Below are 14,867 nucleotides of genomic sequence, written 5' to 3'. Positions count from 1 at the left end.
GGGAGTGTGCTTTGCCTTTCAGTTGGCTTAAGTCTAAACTTAAACTACAGAGAATGATGGTAAAAACTCAGGTTTATTTTCATTTTCTTCCATTCACTTAATGGACGTTCAGTCTCATCTTTCTTCCTTTGGCTTTTGGTAATTCTGCTGCTGTTCTTATGCAAGAGTAATTACTTGGCTGGTTAATGAATTATGATGCTTATGCTACAGGGAAATCTTTGTGACTTAAAAATAGAAATCAAATTGCTTTTAAATTCCCTCTAGTGACAGGTGACGACTGTACCAAAATTAAACTTCAGTCATAGGTGGAAGCAACACAGTTGCTAAGGTGCTGAACTCCCTGGTGCCTGGCAAAGATGGAAAAGTGATGTCAGATGCCTCCCTGGGTTAGTTCTGCATGAGACATGAAGAGATTTCCCTCTTCCCTCAGCACCTGGGAAAGGAGGCTCTGCTGTTTTCTCTGCTGTCTGTTGGGATTTCTGAACTGTGGGATTCCAGTGTCTGTACTTTGCTGCCCACTGTTATAAACTACCATTTTTCAGGTGTTATTTCATCCAGAAGGAGAACTATATTAGTTTTATTTTGTGAATACTATCTAGGAAATTATTTACATTTTAGTTGCATATTTCTGTGAAATAAATAATTAGCAGTGTATCTAAAGCCATTCAGAATTAACACTTCAGAATTAATACATAAAACGTATTTTTTCATATTATTTTCTTGTGGCAAAAATAACATCCAGTTCTATAAGCACGCCCCACTGTATTTCTCTGTAAGGAAGAATGATGAATTAATATTAGGCTATTATTATTATTCAGTGTTCCCTAATACATTTCATTATCACATTTAAATACTAATATGCTTAGATCAACTCTGTGTTTTTTAAACCAATACTTGTTATAAGTGCATTTAGTTGAAAAATTTAGAAATTGTATTGAAAATTATTTCTTACTTCTATTTTAATTTAATCTCTTAATAGTAATTTAATGCCATTGCTTTGCATTGATTGATGTTACTCCTTATTTCTGGACATGCTTGATGGACCAGGCAAAGGTGTCAACCCTTGTATTAGATTACAGAATTGGTTCCTTCTTCTGTTTGTTTAGTTTGGGTTTACCAGGGATACCTTGTTCAGCATGAAAGATAAAAGATCTAAAGTTTCTATTGATTTCTTTTTGTTGTCTTTTCCTCAGACATGATTATTTCTACCTTTTCTCTATTCTGCCATGTTTCACTTAGCAGACAGTACTTCACAAAACAGTTCTGTTCCTTAACCTTGTTGTCATTTCACAGCAAGTTTTTCTGCTTGTGATAAATCTGATCAACATGTGACTGAACAGTTCTTCATGTTGTCTTTGCAGGATGTGGTACTGCAACAGGAGGAGCTGAAGATGAAGGTGAGGCTGAAGCTGGCTGGATCGAAGGTGCTGCCATCCTACTCTCTGTTATCTGTGTTGTTCTTGTCACTGCCTTCAATGACTGGAGCAAGGAGAAGCAGTTTCGTGGGCTTCAAAGTCGTATTGAGCAGGAACAGAAATTTACTGTTGTCCGAGGTGGACAAGTTATCCAGATCCCAGTGGCAGAGATAGTAGTTGGTGACATTGCACAGGTGAAATATGGTAAGTTCTGGCAACTTTCCTGAACTTTATTCTATTTTCCTTTTCTAGCAGAACAGACTCACTTCACTGGAAGGGATGTAAAAGCCAGAGAATTATGTGGTGTCATTATTGCCTATGCTAATACAATTTGGCTGTTAGGGCAGAAGAAAAACCTGTGACACTTGCTGTAAGATTACACTAGGTGATTCATGTTATCGTTGTAATCTTCACTTCCTTTCACTGCAAGGACAAGAACTGTTCATGCAAAGGCAATGCTCCTTCATGGAGGAGGACACTATTTGGAATGTTTGGTTTCTGTCCTCTTTTTTAGTAATAAGAGGAAGTATTTTTAAGTGCTCTGTGAAAGGGAATTGTGCCTCTGTGTGCATCCCATTTGATAGGCTGCTCCAGAGCCATGGATTCTGTAAGTCCCCCCCGATCAGATGCATCTAGTGGGTGGATGCCTTTTAATTAATTGTATGCTCCAGGGAAAGCCCTGGGCTCCAGTGAGTTTTGCAGGAGCTCTGTGCGCTCTGTGTTTGGCTGAGCTGGTGAATTCCAACACAATGCCCATTCTGTCAACCTTCACTTTTCTCCCGGACTTGGCTAAGGGCTTCCAGAGTGGGGAAGAGGAAAGGGCAACTTGACCTTCATCAGCCACTGTTCATTCCTGTGCAGGCCGATAGAGGAACGTGCATGGCATGTTCAAGAGCAGCACTCCCCCTGCCAAATCTCAGTGATTATTATGTTCACCATATGTTAAATGTGATGTGTTTTGATTCTGGGATAGCATTAGGCAAAAACTACATGCAATACAAGGGCCCTTCCTAACAGGACTGCAATACTGTGGCTAACATGGACAGACATGGTAGTAGTTCTTTCACTTTCACTTTTGCTTTCATTTTACATTTTAATGATTGTTGTTAATTGTGATTTTATAATGAAAACTATGATGTAATTGTAAGAACAATCTTATTAAACCATTCTGGTTTTCTATTACCATTTTCTTACTGAAAGGTGATCTTCTACCTGCTGATGGGATATTTATTCAAGGAAATGATCTCAAGATCGATGAAAGCTCTTTAACTGGAGAGTCAGACCAAGTCCGCAAGTCTGTTGACAAAGACCCAATGCTCCTGTCAGGTAAATCTGCCAGAATTCTTGCAGGCTTCTCTCTTATGCATGTCTTTGTTTCGTTTTTCCACGCCATAAGGTTTTAGTAACTGATCTTTTGAACACAGACACTGGCCTTGTCTTTGTAATTCCAAGTACATGCTATTGAGGTTTGATTGTGTGCCGTTATTTCAGATTGTCATACTTATTTTATAAAATGAGAAAGAAACGAAGCATTTGCAGAGGAAACCAGCCTTTTAAAGCCTCTTTAAACACTTTGTGTATGTACTAGATACAACAGAGAAAACCCAATGAGCTTAGAAGGAAATACTAGAATACTGTGAGCTTAACTTCTGTGGTCAATTTGAGCTCTTTGTAGTATTTTTATTTTGTAATATAATTCTATACAGTAAATTGGTTAAATAGAACGTGATTTTTTAATCCTCATAAAGATAGTTTCTAAATAGATTGGTTGTCAATAGATTCCAGCTGGAATGTTATCACAATGTAATAGCCTGCTGATCTTACAATCATCATCAATGTGTTATAATCTGAAACAGTCATTTTGAAATATAGTTGAGCTTTTTATACATGGAAAGGATTCTCTTAGCTGTCTGGATGTACAGTCAGCCAAGGGTCACCCTAAATAGAAAACTGATGTGATGGTGCAGCAGGTTGACATGCAGCCAGCCCTTCAGCAGTCCTGCCCCAGCCTGGCTCCCTGAGCAGGTGCTTCTCAAGCAACAAGCGCTGTCACATAACCAGAGCACTGACTATGAGGTTATGAGTGTTTATCATGTCAAATATGGAATTGTGGGCTGCTAAAACCCCATCAGCTTTCAGTCAAAAGTAGCTGCATTAACTTAAGATGAAGAAATTGCTAATGTTACTGGAGGACTGGCCATTGCCACAGACTTCGTGTTGCAGAAGACCATGTTAATCCATTTTAACTTCAGCAAGCTACAAGCATCTCGCTCCCTGAAACTGTGTACTAGATTATTTCTTTCAAATGACATGAAAAGTTTCTATCACTTCTGAGAATAAAACAGCTAAACAAAAATAATCCTTTGGTTTCTTTAAAAATATTATGGGTCTTATTTATTAACTGTTTTTGCTGCAGTGTCCTGCTAAGTGTATGCCTTTTGCTGTTCATGCTGTAAACCCCTAAATTTTTCGAAGTTATGAATGCCTGAAAATGTGTTTGCACATGTTAAATAGAGACTAATAAAGCTTAGTAAGGTAGCTGCAAACTCCAACGGCTGCATTTGTGTAGGAGAGGTACAATGAAGAGCGCATGCAGAAATGCTCAGTGGAGGGGGCAGTGCCAGTTGGTTTTTTTGAGGTTCTGGTGTCCCTCTGGCACCCTGATACACTATAAGGTAATTTAAGGAAGTGTTCTGACTTCCACAAGTAGGGTATGAAAATACTGACTGTTATTTTTGCTAGATTTACAGTGATTTGGTTTATCTTCAGGCTTAACTTAGGATTCTCTTGGAGATGCTTCTGGTGTGTAAGTAGGAAGGCCTGCAGGGGTATTTGCAGGAAGGGCAGCCCACTGTTGGTGTTCCTAACAAAATTAATAATCCAATGTTGTTCTTGAAATATTTGTGCATTTTTTCTTAGCTGATAGTTGTGCTGTTCTGTAAACATAACTTCATAACTGGTACAAACGTTTTCATTTTAAAGAGTTGGTTTTAATCATGATACTTTCTTTCAGAAACTTCTGTCATGAAATATCATCAGCTTCTATCAAAATATACTGTTGCTGAGTTCTAGAGGTTTTCTGATTATGAAGTTTCCATTGATTCATGATCTCTCACATACTCCTAAAGTGAATCAGATCTTTTTCAGTATCCATACATTTCCATGGTGGCTCTGAAAGAACATGAAGGTCTTGCCCTGAAAGGCATGGTAGGAACAGAAAGGAAAAACAGTCAAGTTAGGAGAAAAGATGTTTTTGTCTTACCAAAACTCAAGTTTCTTTGCTGTAAGGAAATTTGTCTTTATGTTTTTATTGCAGTGTGTACTTGATTTTTTCTCTTCCTATGTAATCTCTATGATGATTACAAAGAAGGTGAAGAATTAATGTGATATTTTAACAAGCACTACATTCACCTTTGTTCCATACTTATACTAATGACTTTTTACACATGCTGTGGTAGAAAATCCCTGAAATCTATTTGTTTAGGGGTTGAGATTCTATCATGCAAAAAACAACCTTTTTCCATAGATACAGTGCAAGGTTTAATCCCAGTGATGTGAGAGCTGATGTGCCCACTGGAAATCATTAGTAGTCCAAAACCTGAGACCTCATAAAGCACCATTTCTTTCAGGGTGGGTGTTAAAACTGAGTTTGTGCTGGATGTTAGCCCAGATCTGTATTTTAATGCAACTTGTCTAAAGTAAAATAAAACCCCAAACAAATCAATCCCCTGCAAGAACATCAGACAGACCTGAAATTTTCCTCTAATCTTTGTACTTGAAGACATAGTTCAGTTATCTCCAGGTAGGCTTTTGGAATTTAGACAAATGCTGTCAGGATGTTACTTGCCACTGTTCTCCCTTAATAATTTGTTGGAAATGAAACCAGTTCAGGCTTACAGAGGAATAACTGAAAAAAGGTAACATCTGAACTGCGGCCACAGTTTGTTTGGTGAGTTTAAATTTGGTGCAAGATAAACACACCAAATCAGGGAGTATTATTTTCACCATTGGCACCTGAAACACCGTTTTTAATATGCAGTCATTTTGGATGACATAATTAAACTAAATGAGTTTCTGTGCTTAATGTCCTGCTTAATCATCCAGATAGTCATTTATTATACTTGAGAAGCAATTCTAAGAGTACAAGTGCTGACTAAAGCAGATGGTTCATTTCCATCTGTATATAGCACATTTCGTACCACCTAGGAAGGCAGAGATGGAAGTAGATACGCTGATACACCTGAAACCAAAGGTCGCAGCTTCTCTTATATAGTTGCACTGTACTTCTGTCTAAAACATCTTCCTTCTTTTAGTTCAGTAATAGACATTTGCATTCATGGTGTAGCATAAGCCATTGCGTCAGAAGTGATCGGCTTAAACAAGACTGTGCTGACATTGTATTTCTTTGCGATGAGCATGGGCATGTATTGCCCAACTTGGGTAACCAAACCAACTGCTGCTCAACTCTCCTGAGTGAAGCTGATGGGCCCTTTAAGTTTTATGTAGTTCAAGTTCACAGAAATCCATGACTCCTAAATACAGACATTCTGAATATGAGTATGGCCTCAGTATTGCACACAGTGAAGTATTTTGGAGTACTATGTTTTATAACAGTAATGAAATGCCTTATGAGGCTTATTGCTTAAACCTTTCCCCAAGGTATTTAGATTAATTTGATTAAGGTATTAAATAGTTACATAGAGGAGCTCACTCAGTGTAGTTCTCGCTGAACTGAAACTGACAGAACACTACTTTATCCTAACGTGACTCTTATAGATGTGCACATCAAGGGTTTGAAAGGAAGAACGAGAGCTTATTTAAGAACAAATATACAAAAGAAATCTCTTGGTCATGGTGCTTTGTTAGGTTTGGAAATAAAAAGGAAGCTGGAGTGAGGGATTGAGTCAGTTGTTTTCTGGAGAAAAGTAGTTCTAATTCTGTCTTCATTCCCTGTCAGGAAATACCTGGAGCTGGGCTTCCAGTGCAACAGAAGTGTTCAGAACTGAGCAGCTCACTTCAAAAGTTCCAGTTGTTGAAATTACTTGTAGATGAGAGCTTTCTTCTGGAAAGCTCCTTTTTAGGTAGAGGATATTCTGGTGGTTTGTTCACCTTATTGTTAATTTCAGTTATTTCTTAATAATTGCACTGACTGAAACAGCTGCTTAGATCTGCTGAGAACTTCCGTTCAACGTAAGTTTGCTGGAAGTAGAAACCAGTGTAAAACCCCCAAACTGGCATGCTTATGCTTTCTTTTTTGTTTTTCAGCTCTATTTCCAATCTCTTTCACCCAGTACTATTATTAAACTTCGGGGGTTCTGAGCAGTCTCATGCTTAGTTGCATTTTTGTTTGAGAAGTATGTGCTGTAATAGGTTTCTTATCCATCTAACCTGTTTCTATCTTCTTTTATTAAACTAGACTTCTTCCTTTTCTGTCTTGGAATATTCACTATTTATCAACTTCAAATTAAATACTCAGCATGTGAAAAAATGATTTTAATAATACCGAAAAAACGGTTTTGAGGGGGAGAGGGACCAGTAGAATTGTTCAAGATGAAGTTGAAATATGTGCTTTGTGTACAAGATCAGCGAAAAACACATTCATTCCAGAACTCCATTTATATAACAAAAGCTGATTGAAGTCACAGTGCCCATGTCTTTATTCAAGCTAATATAATTATAATGCCATTTAAATGGTGAAATTGCCAGTTAGGTGGAAGGAGGTCCAGCTCTTCGGCTTAGCTTAGATGTTGCTGAATTTTCCATAGTTCTAGTGGAACATAATGTGATGATAAATTAGTACCATCTCTAAAACATGCTTTTGTGTGCACCTGAGCAGGTTGGAATTATGTTTTACAAAACTAATGTTAAGAAAAGGTTCAGAAAGGCATTTCAGGTTAAGGCAGTGCTGCCTTTTCCAGATGTAGGGAGGTGAGATCTGGTGGGTGCATGTTTTCTTAATAGAGTGGTTTTGAAACATAGATGTGTGTGCCAGGTTTTGGAGGATATTTCTACCCACCTTTGTAGTCCAATACAGAGGAAGATTCCTTCAGAAAAAAATCCATGGGGATACTAAAAGCAAGTTCTTAACCGAAATATATTTTAAATGGTGTTAACATTTTAAAAAAATAAAAAGTTCCTCTAAATTTTGAAGATAAGTTTGAGACATTTTCTGTTTTGTCTGAACCAGTACAATGAAGCCTGCTTTGGTTTCTAAAGATCTTTTCTGTTCCTTTAGGCTTGAATGTAACTTGTGTTTTGTTGTTTGGGTGGCGGTCCTAATTTGTATGCCTGTGATGTTTTGCTCTGTCATATGAAAGAAAGCAAATGACTTTTTAAGGACTCAAATTTTATCTCACAAAGCCATAGGAACAGTTGTCAATGCACTGAGAATGTCTGTTGGTTTTTTTTAAATACATCTGACCATTAGTGCATTTTTGTTTTTATTTGGCTTATTTCTGCTGAAATTTTCTCAGTGTTCTGATGAGATATTTATGCTCTGAAATTAGGCTTAGTGTTGACAGATGTTCCCTCTGTTCTGTGTTTCTGTTTTCCTTTTAAGAACATGAGAGATTTTGATTATTTAGAGAAAGATATTTTGATTATAAATAGATAGTTGCATTGCTTACCATGTTCTAGGACAGCGACTGGATGAACAGCAAGAGTGTGTGTGTGTAATATAGATCTGTATAAGGACACGAGTCCATATATCTTCTCTTTTTTCAGCTTTTGAGATAACTCATTGAAATGTATATATTTTCTATACACTAAACCGCAATGTATTTTAAAAAGGGAGGGGAGAAAAGGTCTTTCTATGGCCATTCAGGCTTAGGAGACCTGAATGCCCAATAAGACTCTCAGTGAGAAATCAATTATATCCCCCATGTGCTCAGTGCAACAGGCTCATAGTGCAGTCAGTCAAGAGTCCATGTTGCAGGAGGTAGCAGAAAGCTTGTCTGAAGATGCCCTTTTCTTTTTGCTGTGGTTTCAGGTGTGCCCTGCTGTGGTACATTCCAGAACTACAGGCACCAGTGAACAACTTCACTTTGGTTTTAAAATATTGAGTGGTAGTTAGTGATGGTAGTGGGTAAGTGATTAGGGGCAAGATAGTTGAGAGTGAGCTTACCAGAATTATTACCTCATTAGCCACAGCATTGTTTAGGACAGGTCAGTTAATGGCTCTACCTAATTCATGCTGCTACAGAATGAATGAAACTGTGGTGTTGTCTTAAGGAAGGTCATGAAGGATCTTATATTTATGGTGAACTTGTTCTGATGTCATCTGGTCTCATTCTTCTGGTGTCCCACAGCTGCAAGTGTGGAATAATGACTGGTCTTCAAATATTATTTATTTAAAACTATAGCACCTAGGATTAAACCCAATTGTTAGAATACTTCCCAAGCAGGTCCAGTTAACCATGGGGTCTATCCATAGTTCACCAGGAGGAATAAATACATACTTGTCTTTTTTGTATAAAGTGATTCTTTTTCTCAGGGCTGACAGTACATGTGTTACAGTCTGTTTTCATAGATTCCAAACCACTTCCTCCTTCATATACTGGAAAGAATATTTAAAAGAATACAAGCCCAGTAAACTTCCAATCCTTGCTCTGTCAACTTGTGGTGAGAAATTACTGCTTTTCCTCTGTGTTCTCACAGTGACTTATGCTGGGCATAACATAATTGGGCATAACCTAACATCTATGGGCATAACATAATTTTCTACTACTAAAGGATAAAATATAAAGTCTGTTTCAATTAATAGCTTTATCAGTAGGTTTTGGTCATTATGTATTTGTTTTTAATATGTTTCATAGGAGCACTAATCTGCTTTATGTCTTTTAAAATTCACTAGCTGCTGAGGATATCTCTCTTCGAACATTTAAAATACTACTTCCATAATGAACTTTTTAGATTAAGCCTTTGTCACTACATTAAATGACAAATGATTCATTTGATGCTGTCCTTGTTCCTAAGCTTCAATGACAGAGTTTTAATAAGCTTTTAGTAACTGGCCTTAAATACCTGTCATAACAATAGGTTGTTCTTCCATTTCAAACATCTTGGAAACAGCCAGTGTGCAAATGCATGGACCGATCTCTTGCAAATCCCCAGTTATAAAATTTTTCAAGATGTGAATCAGAATATTTTTTTTTATCACTTCTCAGAATTTCTCTTGGATTGCGTTTTCACAACTCATAGCAAAAGATTTCTAAGAGGCTATGGATGATCTTGATGCACCTGCTGTTCGGTTCAGTATAGGAACAAGAGCTGTAAATGTACAATTTCTATACACTAAAGCATGAAATAATTTTGAAAAGAAATTTACTTAATATAACGGTAAAATTATCTAGTTAAATGCTCCTTTTCAGGAAAACTTAATGTACATTTTGGTTTGTATTACAGTAATAGAAATCTCTTACAATGAATTTGTTTTCAAGTGTCTGTCACATTTTTCTGCTGTTCGGGATTCTGCTGATTTAATGAAAGATCTCTGTGAAGACTTTTTTCTGTGTTGCTTTTGCCATTTTAAAGATGTGAAATTGTCTTCAAAAATATTTTTTCTATGCCTGTAAATCAACCATAACTGAGCAAGATGAGGAGAATCCGCACATATATTTTCACTTCATCTTTGTAACAGTATTGCATGTACAATCAGTGCAATCTTGACCAGAGCCACAGAGGAGTGTTTGCAGAACTCTGAAAAACTGTGTTCAAAGTTACAAGAATGAAGTCTATGAAGCTAAACTATTCTCTTCCACAATTACGTAAAGTTGGTTAGTGACAACATTCCTTTTAAAAGAGGAATCTGATGTATGTGGTTCATGCATGTGCAGCCTAGGATTTGCAATTAAGCATCCATTCTTGGTTGAGAATAATACACAATAGGGATTATTTTTGGTGTGTAATTATATTGCCTCAATATAGACTTTTAAAAAGTAACAAATTTATTTCAGTACTATAGTAAAAGTTTTGCATAAAATATTTAGTGGTGGTTCTTTCTATTTTTTTATCTACACATAACTCTCATTGCATATTTTCAGGTACTCACGTCATGGAAGGCTCTGGACGGATGCTCGTAACTGCTGTGGGTGTGAATTCTCAGACAGGCATCATCTTCACCCTGCTAGGGGCTGGAGGAGAAGAAGAAGAAAAGAAAGATAAGAAAGGTAAATTTCACAACACATAAAGATGCTGTGAAGAAAGCTCTAGGGCTTTGTGTAGCCAGAGCTCTCCCCCATTTCTGACAAATAAATATGATTTTAACAACTTCCTTTTTTGTATACATTTTTGTCATTACATGTCACACAGAAAAACAGCCAAAGCTGTTAACCAATAAATACATTGGATAACAAACAAGATGTTTTTCCAGTGTGAAATTGCAGACTCTTAGTACATAACGCAATCAAGGGAATACATGGGCATACTCCCATTGCCATGTCTTCTTTACATAAACCCATACTCACCAAAATTTTGCTAAAGTTTTGCTCTTGTGCATTTAACTCTATGTAAGATTTTTTTTCAGAAAAACAGCAACAACTTGGCCATGGAAATAGCTTCTTTCTTTGAGCTTCAAAAGTAAAATAAAGATACACGGTGGCTTTTTGCTTGTCTGGTTGTTTAATGACAACAGAGGCATTTTAATGTCTTAAGATGTAAAGGGCTGACCAAGACTAATAAGAGACAAGAAAGTAGCAGAAATCATTGACAGAGAATTTAGCTTTGATGTCCTGTGTCAGTTAATGGAATCAAGTCTCTGTAGACTTTCTGCCTTCTTAAAGCGATGCCATAAGCAGTTGCTAATTTATGGCTTGCACCCGTAAGCAGAAACATGATTTAATGTGTGTCATTTCCAGGTTTTGTTCATAGTCTTGTAAATTGTTCAAGTCTCCTTTCAGAATTTCAGTCCAAGTTTGTTCTAAGAATATTTATCTTTCAGAGGTAATTTTAGGGCTAATTAATATGGGGGTTTTAGTCATTTCAACACTTTTTAGAGGTTTTCACCATTAATAAAGAAGAGGAGCTATAGCTTTACTGAACATTTTACTTCGGCTCTGTCAGGGACTGTGATTCCATCTTTTTTCCATTTCCATCCTTTTAATTTGAAGCTGCAGCTAGGAAGGCCAAATTCAAATGGTTTTCATGACCTACAATTTCCATTTCTGACTACGTTCAAAAAGTTTCTCTGAGGAAATCCCTTTTGACTTGACAAAAGGCTTTATGCAATGTTTACCCTTTAATTTCTACCCAGAAATGCACAATACCTGCTAGGTGTGGTATGTTCTGGGACCATTCACAGGAGGAAGGCTGAAACTTCCCAAAGTAAAACTCTGCCATGTCGGACTAGTTTTGAACAGTATCTTAGAGTTTGATCTTGCTGTGATCAAGAAAAGGACTCCTGGCCACAGATCTTTTGAGGTCTGGCAGCGTCTGTTTTGGCAGTGACAAAGGATATTATAGGTGAGGAGGAGAAAGCTCGGTACCTGTTTGGAAGTGACAGCCACCTGCCCTGCTGTCCCTGTTTAACTGGGCTGGACTTCTCTGTGTGTTGTTTTGCTCAGGACACTGGTGATTCTCTCATGTCTCTTTGTAGATAGCCTTGAAAGACAGGAAGGAGAAATCGAAGGTAGCAGAGTAATGCACTGCACTGTTGTAACTTACTACCCAGAGACAGAGATTCTGACAGAGGTGTCAAAGAACTTTATATGCAGACACTGAATCTAATTGGGTATAGCTACAATACCAGGAAAATTCCTTCACATTTTTTTACTGTTGGTAGCAGCTTTTGTGCTGGTACAGAGGAGAGCCTGGGCAGAGCTGGCTGTAGATTGAGGCCCAGCCTCAAATAATGTACTCTTGTGTATGAACCTGCAACTCTCTGAAATCCTGCCGATCATAAATGTTTGTTTCAGTCTTCTGTGGGTGTATGCTTTCCTTGTTCATTAACGTTTTGTTAAAAACCATCATGCAGGTGTGAAACAGGAGGATGGACATCAGCTTCCAGGTAGAGTAAGAATTGTACCACATCAAATGAAAGGATGAGGCTTTTAGCCAGCAGCTTTGGGGCAAATCAGGGCTGAACTAATGATTAAAATAATTGTCTTTGAATCAGTCCAGTTAAATTAAAGAATAATTTCAAATCAGCAGGATTGTTCGTGGCAAACATTTAAGTGTGCGTGCATTGTTGGTGTTGCAAATCTTAATGTTAAGCTTGAATAATCAGTTATTCTGAAGCAAATTACAGCATATTAAATGTTGGAATGCATGATTTGCTGCTAGCAGTTCATGCTGCGCTGGTTAGTGTGAGTATCCAAATGGCATAAAAAATAAGCATGAGTAACCAAAACAGTTTAAGTTATTACCACCACAGTAATCAAATTTGCAATTGAAATTTGCATGAATGTAGTCACACAGGGCATGTTTTTAACTCCTGTCTGCTGTTTATTTTCTTCTCCCAATTTACCATTTGTAAATAAAAGAAGACTATTTTTCTCGAATACCAAACCAGTACAGTGGCAAACAGCCACTATGGGTCAGGTGCTGCAGAAGTTCAAGAGTTTCAATCAGGATTCGTTGCAGGACCTCCGTGTTCCATTGGGAACAATTGACCAACATGAACCAAACAAGGCTTATTTAATCTACTATTTGTAGAGACTAAATTTGTGAACTCTAGTATTAAACACATAATAAAGTAATAAAACCTTCTTTGGGTTTTCCACCTTCCTGCTAGGAAAGATTTCTCGACCAGTTTCTCTACTATGCAGATAATGGCTGAAAACAAAACGATTTTATTTTCTGATACTTTTTTTCATTTCACCACAAACCAGTTACATTTCTTATTTGGATTTAAAATAACTCCTTGTTCTCCTCAAAATTTCATTTGCCATTTCCACATACGATATTGAAAAGCTTGATGTTTCTATTCAGATCAATGTGCATATTATCTAGGTTATGGCAGGATATAGACTGAGCCCATATTAGACTGGGTTGTATCAGCAATCATAATATGCAACATGACATAAAATACAAGGTCTGTAATGTTGTATATACTCTGTAGTATGCTGCGTATTTAAAAACTACCCATGCATTGTGTAAATTCATTAACTCATGGGAAATATTTCTACCATTTTAATATTTGCATAACATTATATTAAACAAATCGCACAATAAAGGACCAATGCAGTGCACATAGTAATGTATACTGTCAGTTCTTACCAACTGTATTAAATGCCTTCCATTTTATTTATTTATTTATTTATTATTATTGTTATTCCACATGAGTTTTTGCTTTTGTAACATCTTTGTAATGATATTTTGCTTTTGAAAATTATGTTAATTAATTTAATCCAGATTGATCTTGAAGAAAACAAAGCCATAGTATTCCATAAACGGTTTTGTTTTGTCATGTGCATTTGTTCATGTTGTTGTTATTATTATTCTTATTATTTATATTGTTTTTTTATCCATTATTGCTCAGTAGAGTCTTCCCATCCCTCCTCCCACCCTCCTTCAGCTACAGATGGTGCAGCAGGTGCAAATGCCACTGGTAATGCAAATGCCAGCTTAGTCAATGGTACGTCACGAACACCCAGTTTGCTGTATTTGATAGCTTTCTCTCCTGACTCTGTAAGATCCCCTCCTCCTTTGATGAACTGCACAGATGTGGTATGTGCATGTGATTGCCCTCTGAGAGATCCTACTCCATAAACTCTATGGTAGCTTATAAGAGATGCCACAAAGATGCTATGACTGACTTCATTCACACAGAATTAAGCACGGAGAGGAAGAGGTAGGAATTATGGTCTATTCGCCATTAATTAAAACTGCAATTAAAAGGAACAGTTAAGCAAGGCTAGTTTCAAAACTTTGGAGTTGCCTTTACATGAAGTTTCATTGTAAAGCTCTTCACACATTTGCCAGTGTAGATCTGAAGAACACCATGATAAAATGATTATCTCTTCTCTTCTGATGTGGCACTCTCATAAGTATTCATTAGTCTTCATGTAGCTCTGAGAAATAGTGCTGGGATCAGGAATCTGGCTCAGTTTCAACTAACAGTGTGTTAGGAATAACTTTTGCTGCTTTGAGCATCTTTTTGGAAGAGTAGACAGTGATCATCTAGTGAGCCTGCCTGTATTTACTAAAAAGAAACAAAAAAATATTGCTGTAGTCAGTTTTGGCTGTCTCTTAGTACAGATTCTTGACCCCACTTCTCAGCATGCAGATATTTCAAGTATCTCTTTGAATAGTCTAACACCAGTATTAAATGGAATGGGTCAATATTAGTCTAGGCAGCAGCTGTATTTTTTGTGATAATCAGATACGTTAGTCTTTATTTGCCATAAAAACCTTCCCCTCTTGTGCTGCACTAAGAATACTGACAACAGTCATCCTGCTTTTCATCATGTTGGTGATAGATTTTTTTTCCTTGCAGGTCAGTTGTTGCATTATGCA

The 14,867-nt window shown here is 37.1% G+C and overlaps 1 protein-coding gene across 1 annotated transcript in view; it reads left to right on the top strand.

Annotated features, from left to right (window-relative positions):
* Positions 1 to 1,361: 1,361 nt before the first annotated feature.
* LOC104409805 (plasma membrane calcium-transporting ATPase 2-like) overlaps positions 1,362 to 14,867 on the top strand; it is a gene marked incomplete at both ends in the record, with an annotated part of 74,673 nt that continues 61,167 nt past the window's right edge. The window contains 5 exon segments of the mRNA XM_010019791.1: positions 1,362 to 1,619; positions 2,616 to 2,741; positions 10,457 to 10,582; positions 12,385 to 12,417; positions 13,891 to 13,986. Of these exon segments, the coding sequence (XP_010018093.1) occupies positions 1,362 to 1,619; positions 2,616 to 2,741; positions 10,457 to 10,582; positions 12,385 to 12,417; positions 13,891 to 13,986 (639 nt within the window).

The sequence above is a fragment of the Nestor notabilis genome, unplaced genomic scaffold, assembly GCF_000696875.1.
Source record: "Nestor notabilis isolate BGI_N333 unplaced genomic scaffold, ASM69687v1 scaffold12600, whole genome shotgun sequence".
NCBI classification, from domain to species: Eukaryota; Metazoa; Chordata; class Aves; order Psittaciformes; family Psittacidae; genus Nestor; species Nestor notabilis.
The sequence above is the reverse complement of the archived record's forward strand: the minus strand, read 5'-3'. Positions and strand labels throughout refer to the sequence as shown.